The sequence below is a fragment of the Trichomycterus rosablanca genome, chromosome 10 (assembly GCF_030014385.1).
Source record: "Trichomycterus rosablanca isolate fTriRos1 chromosome 10, fTriRos1.hap1, whole genome shotgun sequence".
NCBI classification, from domain to species: Eukaryota; Metazoa; Chordata; class Actinopteri; order Siluriformes; family Trichomycteridae; genus Trichomycterus; species Trichomycterus rosablanca.
The window spans coordinates 35,968,905-35,990,162 of NC_085997.1; the positions used below are offsets into that span (position 1 = coordinate 35,968,905).

Consider the following 21,258-nt stretch of genomic DNA (forward strand, 5'->3'; position numbering starts at 1 on the left):
CGGCACCGCCATTGGATGCACATGGTCCTCCAGAATGGTTCGGTAGTCCTTGGCAGTGACGCGCCCATCTAGCACAAGTATTGGGCCAAGTGAATGCCATGATATGGCAGCCCAAACCATCACTGATCCACCCCCATGCTTCACTCTGGGCATGCAACAGTCTGGGTGGTACGCTTCTTTGGGGCTTCTCCACACCGTAACTCTCCCGGATGTGGGGAAAACAGTAAAGGTGGACTCATCAGAGAACAATACATGTTTCACATTGTCCACAGCCCAAGATTTGCGCTCCTTGCACCATTGAAACCGACGTTTGGCATTGGCACGAGTGACCAAAGGTTTGGCTATAGCAGCCCGGCCGTGTATATTGACCCTGTGGAGCTCCCGACGGACAGTTCTGGTGGAAACAGGAGAGTTGAGGTGCACATTTAATTCTGCCGTGATTTGGGCAGTCGTGGTTTTATGTTTTTTGGATACAATCCGGGTTAGCACCCGAACATCCCTTTCAGACAGCTTCCTCTTGCGTCCACAGTTAATCCTGTTGGATGTGGTTTGTCCTTCTTGGTGGTATGCTGACATTACCCTGGATACCGTGGCTCTTGATACATCACAAAGACTTGCTGTCTTGGTCACAGATGCGCCAGCAAGACGTGCACCAACAATTTGTCCTCTTTTGAACTCTGGTATGTCACCCATAATGTTGTGTGCATTGCAATATTTTGAGCAAAACTGTGCTCTTACCCTGCTAATTGAACCTTCACACTCTGCTCTTACTGGTGCAATGTGCAATTAATGAAGATTGGCCACCAGACTGGTCCAATTTAGCCATGAAACCTCCCACACTAAAATGACAGGTGTTTCAGTTATTTTGTCCAACCCCTGTATATATATACAAATGTTACAGAAATTACCGAAATTGTGTAAGATACTTTTATTTTGAAATGCAGTGCTCTATTGTAAGTCAGTGAAGGATCCTGTTGTGTTTTATTAGCGGCTTTAAATTTCTATTCCGTGGGAATGAGTTGACTAAAACGAGTGAATCCTGTCCAGTGTTTTTTTTTATCTGGACCATTAACAGCCCTTGAATTTAAATTGAAGATGAATAAATAAATAAAAATATATATAACAACGATTACAAAGAGTAATTCATTAAAAATGTACAAATGTTTTAGCGACTTTTATTTTGAAATGCTTTGCGCCATTGGAACCCAGTGAAGGAGCCTGCTGTGTTTTATTAGCGGCTTTAAAATATATAAAAATATAGTTTTAAATTAAACCAAATTTGTTTAATTTAAGTAAGAATTTATTTTATTTATTTTATTAAAAACTGTTGACTGACTGTTTCATTTCAGTAAGTTTGGTTTTTGTTGCTGTTTTGTATTTCGGCGCTTTTTCGTTTATTATTATTATTGAAATTGTTATTGTTATTATTATTGTTTTATTATTATTATTATTATTATTATTATTATTATTTAGGTTTCACCAGGCGGGATGTCTGCATCGATTCAGGGGAGAAATCATGTACAATCACGGTAATTAGGTTTTGTTAAATATTCACCACATTTTATTATTATTTTATTATTTACTGTATATAATTAATTATGACTATATTTGAATAAAATACTATTTCAAATGACACATTTGTAAAAATTGTTTACACACATTTATGTAGTGGATTATGAATGTATTCAGGCGCTTGACTTGCACATTATTGTTTTGTGGATTTGATATTGAATATATAATAATAAGCAGGTTTTTTTAATGTCTGAAACATGTAATGGGAGCCAAACTTCTCTTATTTATTACTGGTCATAAATTCTCTCTACTGCTGAAATTGTACCTCAGTTGTACCACTGCTCAAACCCCCAGTTTACATTCCTCAGCCTACATTAGTTTAACCATTACTTACAGGTTTCCAACAATGCCCCTACCCTACCCACCATCCAATCTCAGACCAATTATAAAAGCGTACACCACAGCAGCTTGGCAAAACGAATGGGAAACTCATACCACCAACAAACTCTACCAGATCCACCCTACTGTAAAAATGGATAGAGCTAATTACCCCAAAAAACGATGGGAACAAAGTACCTACACGAGACGCCGCATAGGACACACCAAATTGACCCATACCTACTTGCTTACTTGCTACTTACTTGTGGATCAAATACTTCTATTAAACACGTCCTCTATTCATGCCAAAAGATGAACACTACCAGAACAAAATTCTACCATACAAACAACTACAAGGAAATGTTTCACCTCAGCCTACAACCCCCCAAGAAAAAAAAAGCAGCTTAAATTCATGGAAGCACTCACACTTAAAAACGCCAAATAAGTCATGAAAAAAACACTAACCACTATACACACTTCTTCTTCTTCCTCGGCCTTTGTCCCGTTCGGTTGCGGGGTCGGCTCTCGCCGGATCGTGATCCGCGTTATTGATTTGGCACAGTTTTTACGCCGAATGCCCTTCCTGACACGACCCTCCCTATTTATCCGGACTTGGGACTGGCACTACAATGCACTGGTTTGTGCATCTAGCGGCCAGGTACCTATAGGACAATTCAGTGTTTCCAATTAGCCTGGTGGCATGTTTTTGAACTGTGGGAGGAAACCGGAGGAAACCCACACCGACACAGGGAGAACATGCAAACTCTGCACAGAAAGGACCCGGACCTGGGGATCGAACCCAGGACCTTCTTGCTGTGAGGCGACAAGTGCTACCCACCGAGCCATCGTGCCACCCTTCTAACCACTATACACACAAGTAAAAAAAAATCAAATCAACCAACCACTTTGATGTTTAAAGACAATCTATTAGCTAGCCATGATAATAGCCATAGCAGCTGACATGGCGTTAAGAATTAAACAAACGAACAAACAAACTTACAGCTTTAAATGATGCCAGCATTACTAAACAGCTTCTACGTGCTCTTTTTTTGACCTGCTGTTTCAGGTCATTGTTTAGTACAAGAACTCTTCCTGCCTTCACTAAACCTAAAATAACGTGGCTTAGTTAAATGTTAAAACCTTAACCTATTTTGCATCAAGAAACAAGGTCACTCTAGGGCCGTCAAAAAAGATTTAGGGGGTGTAATCTGCTGTAAATCATATTGGTGAGCTTAAGATATGTACATTTACATTCTGCATTTAGCAGACGCTCTTATTCAGAGTGACTTACAGAAGTGCATAGTGAACATTACCTTACTCTAGTTTAAGTTAACAACAGTCCAGAAACACAAATCTGCTGAAACCAGGTAGAACCAAAGTTTTTTGTTTTTTTAATGCAAGAAATAAATAAGAGCATCAGTAAGTAGGTGAGTAAGTTAGTACATGTCAGCTTAAGTGTTTAGTAAAGAGGTGATGAAGGGGTTTAATCATCTTTTGAGGACAGCACGAGACTCAGATGTTCGGGCAGACAAGGGAAGCTCGTTCCACCACTTGGGTGCCAGTACAGAGAAGAGCCTTGATGCTGATGCTCGTCTTCCTTAAGTTCTGGGTGGAGGATCAAGTCGAGCGAGACTAGTGGCTTAGACTTTGCGTGGTACAGAGCGGGGTTTGATTAGACCTCAAAGGTAGCTTGGCTGGTCCATTTTTGGCTTTGTAGGCAAGCATCAGTGTTTTAACCTGAATGCGTGCAGCTACAGGAAGCCAGTGAAGAGAACACAGCAGTGGGGTGATGATGTGGCTGCAGTGGGGTGATGTGGCAGCAGTGGGGTGATGTGGCAGCAGTGGAGTGATGATGTGGCAGCAGTGGGGTGATGATGTGGCAGCAGTGGGGTGATGTGGCAGTGTTTAGGTTGGTTAAAAACCAGGCGAGAAGCTGCATTTTGGATGAGTTGTGAGATTTTAATAGTGGACATGGGAGCACCTGCCAGGAGGGAGTTGCAGTAGTCCAGTCGTGAGATTACAAGTGACTGGACCAGAATCTGGGTGGCTTCCATGGAGAGAAATGGTCGAATCTTCTTAATGTTGTAGAGGAGGAAACTTCTCTCACTTATTACTGGTCATAAATTCTCTCTACTGCTGAAATGGTACCTCAAAACACTGGTGCTGTTGGATAAGATTGGCCCCCACTTTAGCCTACATTAGTTTAACCATTACCTAAAGCTTTAAATGACACCAGCATGGCTGAACAGCTTCTACATTCTCTTTTATGACCTGCTGTTCCAGGTCATTGTTTTAGTACAATAACCCTTGTGTATTCCTAACATCCTCTATACCCCCTTGTCCTAAGGGTCAGAATGACCGGCGGCTTAGTTAAATATTAAAACTGAAACTTATTTTGCATCAAGAAACAAACTTTGTGAGTATCTAAGGTCACTCTAGGGCAGTCAAATAAGGTTGAAATAAGATTTAGGGGGTTTTATCTGTTATCTGCTGTAAATCATATTGGTGAGCTTAAGAAAACACAAGTGTTCAACCAGGTTAAGCTTTTTCCTTAAAAGCTTTATTCACACAGTATGGCCAAAAGTATGTGGACGTCTGACCACGGGGCATCCGAAGTGTCCATGAGCATTACCATGAGGAGTTGCCCGGACTTTAATCCTATTGAACACCTTTGGGAAGAATTGGAACATCGATTATGAGCTCTCGTCTAACATCAGTGCCAGATCCCACAAATGTTATTTTAACTGAATGGACCGGCACGGTGGCTCGGTGGGTATCACTGTCGCCTCACAGCAAGAAGGTCCTGGGTTCCATCCCCAGGTGGGGCGGTCCAGGTCCTTTCTGTGTGGAGTTTGCATGTTCTCCCCGTGTCTGCGTGTGTTTCCTCCGGGTGCTCCGGTTTCCTCCCACAGTCCAAAGACGTGCAAGTGAGGTGAACTGGAGACACTAGATTGTCCACGACTGTGTTCGATATGAATCTTGTGTAATGAGTAACTACCGTTCCTGTCATTAATGTAACCAAAGTGTAAAACATGACGTTAAAATCCTAATAAACAAACAAACAAACTGAATGGACACACATTCCTACAGGCACATTCCAAAATCTTGTGAAAAACGTTCAGAGCCAAACGGAGGCTGCTACTTGTTTTTTTTCGGAATGTAAGGTCCAGTAAGCTCAGGGTCTGGTGTCTACATATTTTTGGATGCACAGGGTCTATGAAAGTCAGATAAGATTGAAATAAGATTTAGGGGTTTAATCTGCTGTAAATTCTATTGGTGGGTCATTTTTGACCCTTAAGTCAGCACAAGGGTTGAGCCACGTTAAGCTTTTTCTTTATAATAAAAGGTGTAAATGGAAAGAAAAATGCTTCATGTAAAAATTATTACTTTCCTTTTGGACAACAGCTTCATCATAGTAGTAACTGAAATCAGTTTGGTGTTCCTAGGTCGTTTCAGTACATTTACCCACATTAAGCATTTTTTCCATGTTAAGCATCTTCCTCTACACTTAATCACCCAGAATGATGAAGCGAAACATCAAAATCTGTATATTTTATTCACAAAAGTATTCAGATCACTTGTGTGTGTTTAAAATCCCAGTAGATCAGCAGATATGGGACAGTGGTAGCCTAGTGGGTACATCTTCGGGTTGGATTGTGGGTTCAAATTCCAGATCTGCCAAGCAGCCACTGTTGGGCCCTTGAACAAGGCTTTTAACTGTCTGGGCTTTAGGGGCGTCACCCTACAGTGGCTGACCCTGCACTCTGAATTCAGCTTCCAAAGAATCTGGGATATGCAGAAGAAGAATTTAAATGTACTGTACATGTGCAAATGATTAGATTAGATTAGAATGATAGATTACATTGTTAGTTGTTGATAAAGTGGTTTATTGGTGCATATTTGGCCTCATGTTAAAGTTTGGACACCTGTGATTTTACAAAGTGGAAGTAAGTTATAAAAACATCAGTAAATTGTTGCTTGTCTTGTTGAAGGAGCAGCAGCGTTTCCAAGCTGGAGCGTCTGAACTCTCGAGTGGTGAAGCTGCTGGAGGCGGCGGTGCAGGAGGTGCTGGAGGCGGTGAAGGAGACGGTGACGGAGTATCAGGAGAAAACGGCTCGGACTCACCGGGAAAACGTCCGACTGCGTCTGAGGTTACAGGACGCGCTGCACAAACTGGAGAAAGAGAGAGAAGGTGAGATCAGAGCTGCAGTGAGAATCTTATATTAAGAAGCGTCAGTCAAACACAATGTGGCCAAAAGTATGTGGACATCTAACCACTGGGCATTTAAAGAGACCATGAGCTTTAGAGCTTTATTATACACCAACTAGGCATAACATTATGAGCACTGACAGGTGAAGTGAATAACACTGATTATCTCTTCATCACGGCACCTGTTAGTGGGGGGGGGGGATATTATATTAGGCAGCAAGTGAACATTTTATCCTCAACGTTGATGTTAGAAGCAGGAAAAATGGGCGAGCGTGAGGATCTGAGCGAGTTTGACGAGGACCAAATTGTGATGGCTAGACGACTGGGTCAGAGCATCTCCAAAACTGCAGCTCTTATGGGGCGTGTCCCGGTCTGCAGTGGTCAGTATCTATCAAAAGTGGTCCAAGGAAGGAACAGTGGTAAACCGGCGACAGGGTCATGGGCGGCCAAGGCTCATTGATGCACATGGGGAGCGAAGGCTACTGACGAGCTGCTGTAGCTCAAAGTGCTGAAGAAGTTAATGCTGGTTCTGATAGAAAGGTGTCAGAATACACAGAGCAGCACAGTTGCAGGGCTGTTTTGGCAGCAAAAGATTCATAATGTTATGCCTGATCAGTGTAAGTAGTTGTCCTGACTCCTTTGGGAAGAATTGGAACATCGATTACGAGCTCTCGTCTAACATTAGTGTCAGATCTCACAACTGCTAATTTGACTGAATGGACACACATTCCTACAGACACATTCCAAAATCTTGTGAAGAGCATTCTGAGCAAAATGGACACGGTCTATTTTGGACACGTGATCTCTCTACACAGACGCATTTTACATCATCCTACACTCCCGAGAAGAGGGCGTGTCTAAATTCCTAAATCCCTTAAAATGCTCCTACTGAGACGCCTTGATTCTGAGTGATGATCTGACTGAATAACGAGGGAGCGTCCGACACTTCCTCAGCTCTGGAGGCAATCCCAGCATTCAGTGCGGCACGACTTTTCTCACAAAAAATGACAAACATAGTGGACGAATATAATGCGGAGCAACCAACGGAGTTCTGTTCACATGTAAATAAATTCTTACTGATGTTTAATCTGTATAAAGGTGTAATTATACAAGTGTCGTTTATTTGTAAATTCGGGCTCGTCTGGGACAGTTTAACCGTTTTCGGTACACGGAGGGAGGCGTTAGCTGGCGTGCTAGCGGGTTGTGCCGCCTCAGCCTGTTGGTTTGAATCTCCTGAGGCTACCTGTGTTAGCTTAGTAAGCTAAAACTGTGCGTCTAAATAATCTGCCTTATAAGTTCCATGTCTTATTAGAATCCTCTGTACTGAGGCAGCTGATCAGGGAGGCAGTAGGCAGCGAGGCAGCTCACCAGGTTTTCAGTATCAGTTACGTGATTTGTTTTCTTTATCTTGCAGTATCCAGCCTCGCCTCTGTCTCCCTGTCCGCCGGTCGTCCGTCCTCTCAGCCCGCGCCGACGCCCGAACCCCAGGACGTCCCCTGTTTGAGTCTGGAATCCGCCGAGGTTCAGACCGACCGTCCGCCTGTCAAACCCGATGAGGAAGAGGAGGAGATGTGTGACCTGAAGGTTGCGGTGACGCTCGCTGCTGCGTTTCCTCCAAAACCTGATCGAGTACAGGGTGCGGATTCAGATACTTCAGCTGCAACCCGTACAGCAAACCTGGACGTCAAAACAGAACCCGTTACCCCCGAGTGCTCGTCCAGACAGCAACAACCACCTCCACTTCCACAACAACAGCAGCAGCAGGAAGCACATCCGATCCCACAAGGAGTGGTTACCATCCCAAGCACCCTAACAAACCAACCAGCCAGGCAGGGGGACGTCGACACCAACCTGTACGCCCGGTCGAACCCCACTGCGCTCAGCAGGTCCCCGGGAAGCGGATGGGGTGTGGCGTCGGGATTCCTCAGACAGCAGCAGAGTCAGGAGGCGGAGGAGAACCACATCTGCCTCGTCTGTGGGAAGAGCTTCAGCCGCATCGGGAACCTGCGGACGCACCAGCGCTGTCACACCGGGGAGAAGCCGTACCGCTGCGTGGTCTGCGGCCGAGGCTTCACCCAGGGCGGAGATCTGAAGAAGCACAAGCGCGTTCACACGGGCGAGAAGCCGTACTGCTGCGTGGTGTGCGGCAAGAGCTTCAGCCGGGGCGAGAACCTCAAACGGCACCAGAAGATCCACATGGGAGAGAGGCTGTTCCGACTAGTGGAGGGAGACTCGTGGAATAGCCAGCTGATCTGATCCAGCCGGTTCGTTTTCTGTGACTGTAGAACGTTCTAGAATGTCATTAAACCTTGTAGCACGGCCTCCTAAAATCAATCCAAAGTACATGGAACAGTGGCCTATTTGCCAAGGTCTTATATAAAACCCAGACTGTCATCCTATGCTGAGAGGAAATTTTGAGTGGAGTTTGCATGTTCTCCGCGTGTCTGTATGGGATTCCTTCTGGAGCTCCTGTTTCCTCCCACAGTCCAAAAACATGCAGTCAGGTTAATTGGAGACACTGAGTTGCCCTATAAGTGAATGTGTGTGTGTGTCTGTGTGTGTGTGTGTGTGTGTGTGTGTGTGTGTGTGTGTCTGCCCTGTGATAGACTGGCGTCCCGTCCAGGGTGTTACTGTGTGCCTTGCGCCCATTGAAAAGCTGGGTAGGCTCCGGCACCCCACTGCGACCCTAATTGGATAAGCGGATAAGACAATGAATGAATGAATGAACATTGCTGGACACTGTCCACAGTCAAGCAAGCTCTTTTTTTCTCTGTAGACTTAGAGGCTGCTGTGGAAGAAATAAGCTCCTGCTCTTCTGATCTTCATCAGTGTGGTCACTGGTCAGCAACGACTTTAGTGGATCTTCAAGGAGCTTCTCGTTTGCCCGGTTGCTTCTAAGCTCATGACTGTGTAAAGCTTGCTTGACTGTGGACGATGAGCTCTGGGTTTAAGTAGCTTTTCATTCATTCATTCGTTCCTGTTTGCTGGTTCTTGGATATAATCCGACCAACATTCGCCACAAGGTGAAGGTTTGGGCTGTCTGGCGAACAAACTTGGCAAAGAGACCACTGTTCCATGTACCATTCAAATTAAAGCAGTCAATCCAGCCGTATTTATATGGACACTGACAAAACTCAACCGTAACCACTAATGATGGGTTAAGAGGACACAGATCTTTGGAAAAACTCAGTCAGTCATTGATTCATTCTGTACGTAAACACACGTATTCGATAAACTGACCTTTTTATAAACGCTAATTTGCGAATGTTTGTGGACTATGTTTGTTGATTACAGTTTTTGAGTAGCTTTTTATACAGTGTAAATGCAACCTGACCAAATACTTTTGATTTGCTGCATTACCAGAACACTTTACTTTTTTTTAGTCATATCCGATTCCACATTGCACTTGAGACCTCCGCCTTGTGTAAGACACCCATGCTCCTCCTCCACCACCTGTGCAGCCTCCAACCGCTTCTTTTCACCAGACAGCGAGGGCAGTAGGAGTCGCTTCATTCTCCGGACCTGGTTATTTGTGTCTGCAGGGTGGCCGACCGCGCTGGTGCCACCACAGAGACTCGAACCCAGGTCTCTGCACTGGAGGAAGAGTATAGTCAGTATTTTGTTTATCTAATAAAGTCACTTCCTAATAAAAGTAACATGTTGATCAGGTGATTTTGAGTTTATTTGTGTTGGATTTTAGGGTGCGTTACTACACATCGTTAGAACTGATTAAAGTAACTAATTGTGGTCAGTTTGATAACTGACTGCATTTCGGTGCTGAGATTTGGGTGTGAGGAAAAGTTTGGGGACATTTATGTGATTAGCATGAGATGTTGTGGGTGACCGATGTACAATGTATGAGGGATCTTTAAAAAGTTTCCTCACTTTTATATTTTGATTATAAGCGGTGAGGAATGAGAGGAGGAGTAATCGGTCGTGTCTGAGAGACGCTTGTTGGTATGGGCCGCTCAGGTGGCGCATCGGTAAAAACACACGCTGGAATCTCGAATACATCGTATCAGGTCTCGGCTCTGCCTGCTGGCTAAGGCTGAGCGTTGTTCAGATAAGGGTGGTATTAAGCCGGATAGGGTCTCTGTCTCATAACTGATGCAATTACGACCTCTGCTGGCTGATTGATGGCGCCTGCACAGAGACGAGAAAAGAGTGCTGTCAGGGTGTGTCTCTCCGTACACAACGCTGAGCTGCACTGCATTCGTAGATACTTCACCAGCTTGTTGGACATTGTATTTAAAATCCATCAGCTTTAATATGGAGTCGCCCAGCCATCATGTTTCATGAGATAGTTCAGTTAGAACGTGTCAGTTCAGATAAATGAATACAGTAGACCCTTGACTTACGAATTTAATTGGTTCTGAAGGGCTGTTCTTAAGTCAAAATGTTCGTTAGTTAAACCTATTTTTCCCATAAGAAATAATGTAAATATAATTAATCCGTGCCAGACCTCCCAAACCCCCCCCCCCCCACCTAACCTCTCTTTTTTGTTATATATACAAGTATGTTTTCCATTAAATCGTACATTATACGTAGAATAGACATTCCTGTAATAAACAATAATAAACAACAATACACAAAGTAGTACTGTACATAAACACACACATCACATTTCAGTACAGTACGTGTGCTGTATCATACACCATAATACATTTCCTTCTTTTTTTATAAAATGTATCTAACAGAAACAACAATCTCATATTTCTCTATTATTTCCTTCTTTATTTCAGTAGTGTTGTATTTCGTAGGTGTAATTTCACGAAAGAAAGAATACTTCACTGTCCCCTCTGTCTGATACACAGTGACACCTACTGGCAGGAATAATTATACAACAACGAATAGTAATTTTTTCATTTTCTCACCACTACGCTTCCTCTGCACCTTCTTTGGCTACATTTTAATATAGAATTTTTTCAAAATATAAAGAAAACACCGGAAAAACACCGTCCGCTGTCCGAATGTTCGCTCATTGTATATATATATATATAGAGAGAGAGAGAGAGGGACGCTCGGAGTGAACTTGTTCGTGACGTCACGCGTTTCACGAATTTCTGTTCGTAAACCGAAATTTCTTCGTACATTAAGTTGAAAAAGATTGCTCATAACGCGAAATGTTTATATGGTAAACCGTTCGTAACTCAAGGGTCGACTCTATTTGTACGGTGTTGTTGGATGGGAAGACCTGTCTCACAGGTAGTTCAACATTCCAATTCATCCCAAAGGTATTCAGTGGGGTTGAGGTCCTCCACACCAAACTCCTCAATCATGTCTTATGAAGCTCCATTCTTTGAGCTCCCTTTGTTGGACAGTCATACTGGAACTTGAAAGAACCGTCCATGTTTACAAAGCTGAAGCCAGTGATTTTTAATGTCATTAATACCTGTTAGCAGTACGTGTAACTGAAACACCTGAACTTAATTACTGGGAGGGGTGTGGCCCAGAGTAATCGGGGATTTTGTGTTGCCAGGTTTTTGTTGTTGAAGCAGTGTGTCCATAAAATTGTGACAAACGACCAAGTAGAAGCTGCACTAACCAATGAACGGACTCTCTGTCACCTTAAGTTTTTATTTCCTCTCAGTAAAAATAAACGGACTCGGGTCGAGCTGATTAAAATAACTGAACTTCCTCGTTTTCTTTCAGTGCAGATCAGATAAACCCTCAGACTCGTCTCTTCCTGCAACCTTTACACAAATAATAAACTAACAACTAATCTACATTATATGACATTACAGTAAAGTAGAATATATCTGAATAAATAAATAAATTCACTTATTCACTCATGCATTTACTCAATAACTCATTATTCATTCATTCATTTATCTACAGTAATGAATTCATCCTGCTCTCACTCACACATTCATTCACTTATTCACTCATTTACTCGCTCATTTACTTCCTCATTCACTCACTTACTTATTCACTAACTTATTTACTAATTCATTAATTAATTTACTCACTTATTTACTCATTTATTTATTTACTCATGCATTTACTCGCTCATTTATTCACTTATTCACTCACTTATTTACTCACTTATTTACTCACTTATTTACTTACTTATTCACTCACTTATTTACTCACTTATTTACTCACTTATTTACTCATTTACTTACTTATTCACTCACTCACTTATTTACTCCTTCATTCACTCACTTATTTACTCACACATTAATTCACTCACTTATTCTCTGACTTATTCACTCACTACTCATTTACACACTTAACTCACACATTCATTCACACATTCACTCACTTATTTACTCCCTCATTCACTCACTTATTTACTCCCTCATTTATTCACTTATTTACTTACTTATTCACTCACTACTTATTTACACACTCACACATTCATTCACACATTCACTTGATCATGTAGTCACTTATTCATTTATTTATTTACTTATTGAATTGCTTATATACTGATTTATTCACTCACTTATTCATTTACTCACTTATTTACTTACTCATTCACTCCCTTATTTACACCCTTACTTACTCAGACTGTGGGGGGTCGTGGTGGGCGTGGTTCCGGAACAGTTTACGGAAGTGAAAGTTGGACTCGGGCTGGTGTGGATTGAACTTTTACACGGTAAGTTATAAACACAACGGTTTTAAAACTCTGCTAAACTTTATATTTATTATAACACCAGATTTTATGGTACAATTTACAAAACCTGTCCTGTCATGATCTGATAATCAAAGTGTCTCTTACCGCGGTCTGAATCAGAAACCATTCAGTATCGGTTTAACTGCTGTTTTATCTGTTTAAATTATATACATGTCTTTATATTCATGATTATATTCATGTTGTTAAGTTTTAGTGAGTGTTTACATACCGCGGTGTGTTTATTCAATACTAACATGTTTACACAGGTCAGGATTTGTTGTTATTTATGGCGCGTGTAAATATTTATAAATACCTTAAAATATTAGATCTTATAAACATCATAAACACCTGTAAATATTTATAAATACTGTATAATACTAGATCTTTATAAACACCATAAACACCTGTAAATATTTATAAATACTGTATAATACTACATCTGTATAAACACCATAAACACCTGTAAGTATTTATAAATACTCTATAACACTAGATCTTTATAAACACCATAAACACCTGTAAATATTTATAAATACTGTATAATACTACATCTGTATAAACACCATAAACACCTGTAAGTATTTATAAATACTCTATAACACTAGATCTTTATAAACACCATAAACACCTGTAAATATTTATAAATACTGTATAATACTACATCTTTATAAACACCATAAACACCTGTAAATATTTATAAATACTGTATAATACTACATCTTTATAAACACCATAAACACCTGTAAATATTTATAAATACTGTATAATACTAGATCTTTATAAACGCCATAAACACCTGTAAATATTTTTAAATACTGTATAATACTAGATCTTTATAAACGCCATAAACACCTGTAAATATTTTTAAATACTGTATAATACTAGATCTTTATAAACACCATAAACACCTGTAAATATTTATAAATACTGTATAATACTAGATCTTTATAAACGCCATAAACACCTGTAAATATTTTTAAATACTGTATAATACTAGATCTTTATAAACACCATAAACACCTGTAAATATTTATAAATACTGTATAATACTAGATCTTTATAAACACCATAAACACCTGTAAATGTTTATAAATACTATAATACTACATCTTTATAAACGCCATAAACACCTGTAAATATTTATAAATACTGTATAATACTAGATCTTTATAAACGCCATAAACACCTGTAAATATTTTTAAATACTGTATAATACTAGATCTTTATAAACACCATAAACACCTGTAAATATTTATAAATACTGTATAATACTAGATCTTTATAAACGCCATAAACACCTGTAAATATTTATAAATACTGTATAATACTAGATCTTTATAAACGCCATAAACACCTGTAAATATTTATAAATACTGTATAATACTAGATCTTTATAAACACCATAAACACCTGTAAATATTTATAAATACTGTATAATACTACATCTTTATAAACATCATAAATACCTGTAAATATTTATAAATACTCTATAACACTAGATCTTTATAAACATCATAAATACCTGTAAATATTTATAAATACTATATAATACTAGATCTTTATAAACATCATAAATACCTGTAAATTTTTATAAATAAAATAGATCTTTATAAACATCATAAATACCTGTAAATATTTATAAATACTCTATAATACTAGATCTTTATAAACATCATAAATACCTGTAAATATTTATAAATAAAATATAATACTAGATCTTTATAAACATCATAAATACCTGTAAATATTTATAAATAAAATATAATACTAGATCTTTATAAACATCATAAACACCTGTAAATATTTATAAATACTGTATAATACTAGATCTTTATAAACATCATAAACACCTGTACATATTTATAAATACTATATAATACTACATCTTTATAAACACCATAAACACCTGTAAATATTTATAAATAAAATATAATACTAGATCTTTATAAACATCATAAATACCTGTGAATATTTATAAATACTGTATAATACTAGATCTTTATAAACGCCATAAACACCTGTAAATATTTATAAATACTGTATAATACTAGATCTTTATAAACATCATAAACACCTGTACATATTTATAAATACTATATAATACTACATCTTTATAAACACCATAAACACCTGTAAATATTTATAAATAAAATATAATACTAGATCTTTATAAACATCATAAATACCTGTGAATATTTATAAATACTGTATAATACTAGATCTTTATAAACATCATAACACTTTTATCCAAAGTGACACTTTTATCCAAAGTGACTTACAATTATGATTGAACACGATTTTAAGCAATTTAGGGTTAAGGGCCTAGCTCAGGGGCCCAACAGTGGCAACCTGGTGGCGGTGGGGCTTGAACCGGCAACTGTCTGACTTTTAGTCCAGTACCAATGGCAGGTTTTTGTGGTGTAAAATTCAGACCAATTTAAATCGTAGATGAGTAAAAGACGTGTAAAAATCAAACCTACAACACAATAAAGTGAGCAGTGATCAGTGTGTTTATAAATCCGATGTTGTTGTTTATGTCTCTCCAGGTTTTTTCAGACACACACACACACACACACACACACACACACACACACACACACATGGTGCGGTGCTGGTGTGAACTTGATGTGACCCAGTGATGAAGATCCATGGTAAAATTCTGCAGCATTACCTCGTCTCCTCTGGTGCACCTGATAAAGAAGGTTACCTCTACAAAAAGGTAACAGCACATACACATGTGGTCTGATGCAAAAGTTCTCACACCCCTGGTCAAAATACATGTGCTTCCCATTCATTCCACTGTAAAATAAAGTCTATAGTCGTTGTATTGTGCCTGTAAATATTAATAATAATATAAATAATTAAATAATACAAGGGATCAATAGTTTCTGCACTTTGATATTTTGGTTATAAGCGGTGAGGGTGGAGGAGGAGTAATCTGTCGTGTCTGAGAGACTGAGAGTCTGATTTTCACCTTTTTGGACCCCAAGGAAGCTTTAAGGGGAAGAACATTTTTATGTGATGATGATGTGAAAGCAGTGGTATTAAGAATATTAAGAATAAAATATTGATGTTAATAATAGGAAATTAACATTTTATCATTATTAAAAATTTTATTATTGGGCGCCCAGGTGGCGCTGCAGGATAATCCGCTAGCACACCAGCGCCGAGATTCTGAACTCCCGAGTTTGAACCTCATCTCTGCTACCAATTGGCTGGGCTCCCTCTAGCGTGCATCATTGGCAATGTCTGCAACAGACAAAATTGGCTATTTAAACTCTGCCGGGTGGGCAAAAAGACCTGACAAAAGTGGGCGGGGTCTATGACTCTGTGTAAGGAACCTGGTTAGTAGCCCTGTACAGGAAGTGGAGGAGCCCGGAGATCAGTGTGTGACTCTCCACGCGCAAATACTGGCCTCATGCTCAAATTTACCGAATGTGTGGTGAAGTAAGAAGGGTTGGTGTACTGTGCATGTGTTGGAGGGAGCGTGAGACAGGCAGAAATACCCTCCTTGGACACGACCGGAGTCTCCAGCAGTGGAAGATGAATTGACTACACTAAACTGGGATAAAAGAGGAGAAAAATGCATAAATAAAATAGCAAAAAAAAAAATATTTTTATTATTAATTTTTTATACATTTTTAAAAATAATTTATTTATTTATTTCACCAATTTCACTATCACCACCATTATAATTACTACATAACTTTTATTTATATACTCCTAGAGTTGGCAAGACGTTACCTGAATTTTTATCGGCACGTTTCAATAATTGGATGAGACAAAAATAAAGTGTTTTGACATCAAACACTCAAGGTTTCAGAAGTACTTTTATGATTGTTTGTTTGTTTGTTTGTTTGTTTATTAGGATTTTAACGTCATGTTTTACACTTTGGTTACATTCATGACAGGAACGGTAGTTACTCATTACACAAGGTTCATCAGTTCACAAGTTTATATCGTACACAGTCATGGATAATTTAGTGTCTCCAATTCACCTCACTTGCACGTCTTTGGACTGTGGGAGGAAACCGGAGCACCCGGAGTAAACCCACGCAGACACAGGGAGAACATGCAAACTCCACACAGAAAGGACCCGGACCGCCCAACCTGGGGATTGAACCCAGGGCCTTCTTGCTGTGAGGCGACAGTGCTACCCACTTAGCCACCGTGCCGCCCACTTTTAATTGGTACTTTCAACCTGGCCAGGCGCTCAACAGATACAATCGGCCGTGTCTAAGTAGAGGAAGGTTGGATAGGGTTTGGATAGTGATTTCTGCTGTCTGGTCAAGGCTCCAGGACAAGTAGTGGAGGAACCTCATGGTGAAAATCCGCATGGTGTATTTTGTTTTGCAGGGTGAGGTGAATAAATCGTACCAGAAGCGCTGGTTCACCCTGAAGGGAAACCTGCTGTTCTACCGGGAGCGCCGGAGCGAGCGCGAGGTCCTGGGCGTCATCGTACTGGAACGCTGCACCGTCCAGCTCTGCGACTCCGACGAGGATTTCGCCTTCTCCATTTCTTTCTACAGTGACTCGGAGGAAGCGGCCGACCTGCGGACGTACAAGTTCGCGGCCGAGGACCAGGCGAGTCAGGAGAGCTGGGTCAAAGCTTTACACTCGGCCCACCACGGCTTCCTAGCCCTGCTCGTCCAAGACCTGCACCAACAATACCTCGGTACGTCCACTTCTGAACCTTTCTAGTGTCGGTCAAAGCTCGGGTGAGCATATAAGGAGAGGACACTTGTGGTAAGATGGCAGCATTGGGCAAACTGACACCTGCACTGTGTGGGGGTTTGATTTTTTGGGGGGGGCGTTGACAATAACCTCTATCTTGGTAAGCGCATTTGGAAATGTTTATGCTGTTTCAGAATGAGGGTGAGACGTTTTAACAAGGCAGACGTGCTGCAGTCCAGTGATCTGTAGCTGTTGTGATGCTTCGTGGTGTAAAATGCAAAAACTCCCTCTGCAGCAGTAACATCTTCTGTTCTATCAGCTCTTTACCTGACCAACTCTCTTCTTTAGCTGCAGTTCTGTGTTTTGCTGAACTGGCACCTTTATTTGACACCTTGCAGGTCGTGCATTCTGCTTCTCAATGATTTTGACCAAGACAAAGACGCAGATTTTTTTCTGTAATTTGTCTGTAAATTTTACACCGATCAGGCATAACATTATAGTCACTGACAGGTGAAGTGAATAACACTGATTATCTCTTCATCACGGCACCTGTTAGTGGGGGGGATATATTATATTAGGCAGCACGTGAACATTTTATCCTCAAAGTTGATGTTAGAAGCAGGAAAAATGGATTGTGATGGCTAGACGACTGGGTCAGAGCATCTCCAAAACTGCAGCTCTTGTGGGGTGTGTCCCAGTCTGCAGTGGTCAGTATCTATCAAAAGTGGTCCAAGGAAGGAACAGTGGTAAACCGGCAGGGTCATGGGCGGCCAAGAATCATTGATGCACGTGGGGAGCGAAGGCTGTAGCTCAAACTGCTGAAGAAGTTAATGCTGGTTCTGATAGAAAGGTGTCAGAATACACAGAGCAGCACAGTTTGTTGCTTGTGGGGCAGCAAAAGGGGGACCAACACAATATTAGGAAGGTGGTCATAATGTTACGCCTGATTGGTGAATATTTGCGCTTTAGCATTTCTAAGAGAAGTGCGAGAAAGCGGGACCTAAAGAGGAAGGTGAAATCAAAGCAAAAACACACAAAGAATAGCGAGTGCAGACTACAAAAGCCGAATCCCAAACGATTTTGATGATTTTGGCATTTTTTTAGGTCCAAAAAAGAGGACATGTCCAGGAAAAAGAGGACGTATGGTCACCCTAGTCAAAGCCAGATTAGTCCAAAAACATTTTAGTGTATAATAAAAGCATTTTTAGAGAATCATGTGATCTCTTATAAGCTTTACATTTTGTCTTTGGGTCTGTTTGCATTCTGCTTCTTGACAGAAGAAAATTTTGTATATACACTGTATGGACAAAAGTATGTGGACACTTCACTGTGAGCTTGTTGGACAGCCCATTTAAAACCATAACAGCGTCCACTCTTAATGCAAGGTTTTCCACAAGATTCCTGTGGGAATTTGTACCCGTTTAATAAAAAAAATTTGTAAGGTTTGTTTTCAGTTTGACTAAGAAAGCTTCACTCACAGTCAGGGTTACAGTTCATCCCAGAGGTGCTTACTGAGACTGAGGTCAATGGCACAGTCATGCAGGAACAGGACAGGGCCTTCCGCAAACTGTTGGAAGTTTATAATTTATTTGATATAAGTGATTTTATACACCTGTTAAAACAAAGTCAATAATTAGAAGCAAAATTCCGCTAGCACACCAGTGCTGAGATTCTGAACTCCCCGGTTGGCAGTGTCTGCGGCAGACAAAATTGGCCACCGAGTCTGTTGGGTGAGAAGAGACCGGACTAAGTGGGCAGGGTCTTCAAACGCTGTGCAAGGACCCTGGTTAGTAGCCCGAGGTACCTGTGCAGAAGTGAAGGAACCTCATGTGTGAATCCACCGAAGCACGAGCAAAAAAGAAGGGGTCGAGAGACAGGCGAATATACCCTCCTCTAACACAGGTGGGATCCACAGCAGCGGAAGACTAATTGGCTACGCTACATTGGGAGAAAATGCATCAATAAATAGGAAAAATAAAATAATAATCAAATCTACCACTGTCGCTGCTTTTTAAATTTTGAAACAGCGATGATGTGTTTTATTTTTCTAGACGCAGCCGTGAGAGCTGGAGTCGACCCGGTGGACCGCTTGTCATCCACAGACACCGTCCATCACGTCCAGAGTGCTCAGAAATGTCCAGGTACAAGCTCGGTCTTCTACACGCAGTCCGACACTAACCGGGAGCTTCTGGCCTCGCCTCCCGTCGGCAGGCAGATGGGCAGACGGTCGCCCATACCCCGGCTCAGACGCCACGCCCACAACCCGACCCCGCAACCCGGGGAGTGGGCGGAGCCTCTGGAGGACTTCAGCCAAATGCACGAGCACTTCGGGCAGGAGGTGAGACAAATGGTGGCTGAATGGCGGAGGAGGAGAGCGGAGAACACGCCGACGGTGGAGGATCTGATCGATCTGGGATGAGCGGGGCGTGGTAGCGCTGGTTCTGTATGTGTAGCGCTGATCTAGTCTTTATATTTATGACGTGTTGTAGAGAAGATATTCGTCCCCTTTCTGATTTGCTCTGTTTCTGCATTTTTGTTGCACTGAAAGATTTCAGATCACTAAACAAAACTCTCGATGTTTCATGAGACTTTATTTCATTTAAAGAACTAAGTCAGCCAACTCCTATATAACCCTTGTGAAAAAGTAATTGCACCCGCCTGTGTTTTGTTTAAGTGTTGTTTTTTACCAGAAGTACATCGATGATCAATCAATCAAATAAAATGTAAAAAACAAGCACAGGCCAACATACTGCTCACTCTTTTCTTAAAGACCCACCAACACACCTCTCAGCAGTGGTCAGTTTATCTGAATGAAAGATTTTTAATGGTTTCACTAGAAAGGAGGGTTTTTAAATTTAAGCGCACTAATACGTCTGCAACTGCAGCAGCGTTCATAAACAGCCTACCCTACCGGAATCATCAATTCTGCCCCCATCAGAGCCTAAAGAGCTCGATCAGGCAACTCTACATTGTACAAGGAATTTCTCTTGCAGGTGCAGGTGTCAACATATATACATCCAATTACAAGCCCAAATCAGAAAAAGTTGGGACAGCATGGAAAATGGAAATAAAACAAAAACACAGAGTTTCTTACATTGACTTTGACTTTTATTTGATGTCAGACAGGATGAACCTGAGATATTTCATGTTTTATCTGCTCAACTTCATTTCATTTATTAATAAACATCCATTCCTGTATTTCAGACCTGCAACACATTCCAAAAAAGTTGGGACAGTAAAGCATTTACCACTTTGTAATGTTGCCGTTCCTTTTCACCACTTAAAAGACGTTTTGGCACCGAGAAGATCAAGTGATTTAGTGTTTCAGCTTTTATTTTGTCTCGTTCTTCCTGCAAACACGTCTTAAGATGTACAACAGTACGGGGTCGTCGTTGTCGCATTTTTCCTTTCAAAATTTTACACACATTCTCTATTGGGGACGGGTCAGGACTGCAGGCAGGCCAGTCCAGTACCCGTACCCTCTTCTTCTGCAGCCACGTCTTTGTAATGTGTGCAGCAGGTGGTTTTGCATCGTCTTGTTGAAAAATGTTGGACGTCCCTGGAAAAGACGACGTCTTGAAGGCAGCACATGTTGCTCTAAGATCTCAATGTACTTTTCTGTATTAATGCTGCATCACAGAGTGTAAATGACCTTTACCAAGGGTACTGACACACCCCCATACCATGACAGACCCTGGCACTGACACACCCCATACCATGACAGACCCTGGCACTGACACAGATCCATACCATGACAGACCCTGGCACTGACACACCCCATACCATGACAGACCCTGGTACTGACACATCCCATACCATGACAGACCCTGGTACTGACACACCCCCATACCATGACAGACCCTGG

At 41.0% G+C, this 21,258-nt stretch overlaps 2 protein-coding genes across 2 annotated transcripts; both read left to right on the top strand.

The window, feature by feature from the left end:
* The first annotated feature begins 1,213 nt into the window (after positions 1-1,213).
* LOC134321477 (zinc finger protein 420-like) lies at positions 1,214-9,772 on the top strand. Its single transcript, XM_063003248.1, has 4 exons — positions 1,214-1,348; positions 1,474-1,529; positions 5,883-6,082; positions 7,515-9,772. Exons 2-4 carry the CDS (start codon positions 1,489-1,491, stop codon positions 8,354-8,356), a joined length of 1,083 nt encoding a protein of 360 aa, XP_062859318.1. The 5' UTR covers positions 1,214-1,348; positions 1,474-1,488; the 3' UTR covers positions 8,357-9,772.
* A 2,885-nt stretch (positions 9,773-12,657) lies between these two features.
* On the top strand, positions 12,658-20,470 carry LOC134322001 (sesquipedalian-1-like). Its single transcript, XM_063003867.1, has 4 exons — positions 12,658-12,701; positions 15,266-15,438; positions 17,076-17,394; positions 19,445-20,470. The coding sequence occupies exons 2-4, from the start codon at positions 15,358-15,360 to the stop codon at positions 19,810-19,812; spliced, it is 768 nt and encodes a 255-aa protein (XP_062859937.1). The 5' UTR covers positions 12,658-12,701; positions 15,266-15,357; the 3' UTR covers positions 19,813-20,470.
* Positions 20,471-21,258: the final 788 nt, after the last annotated feature.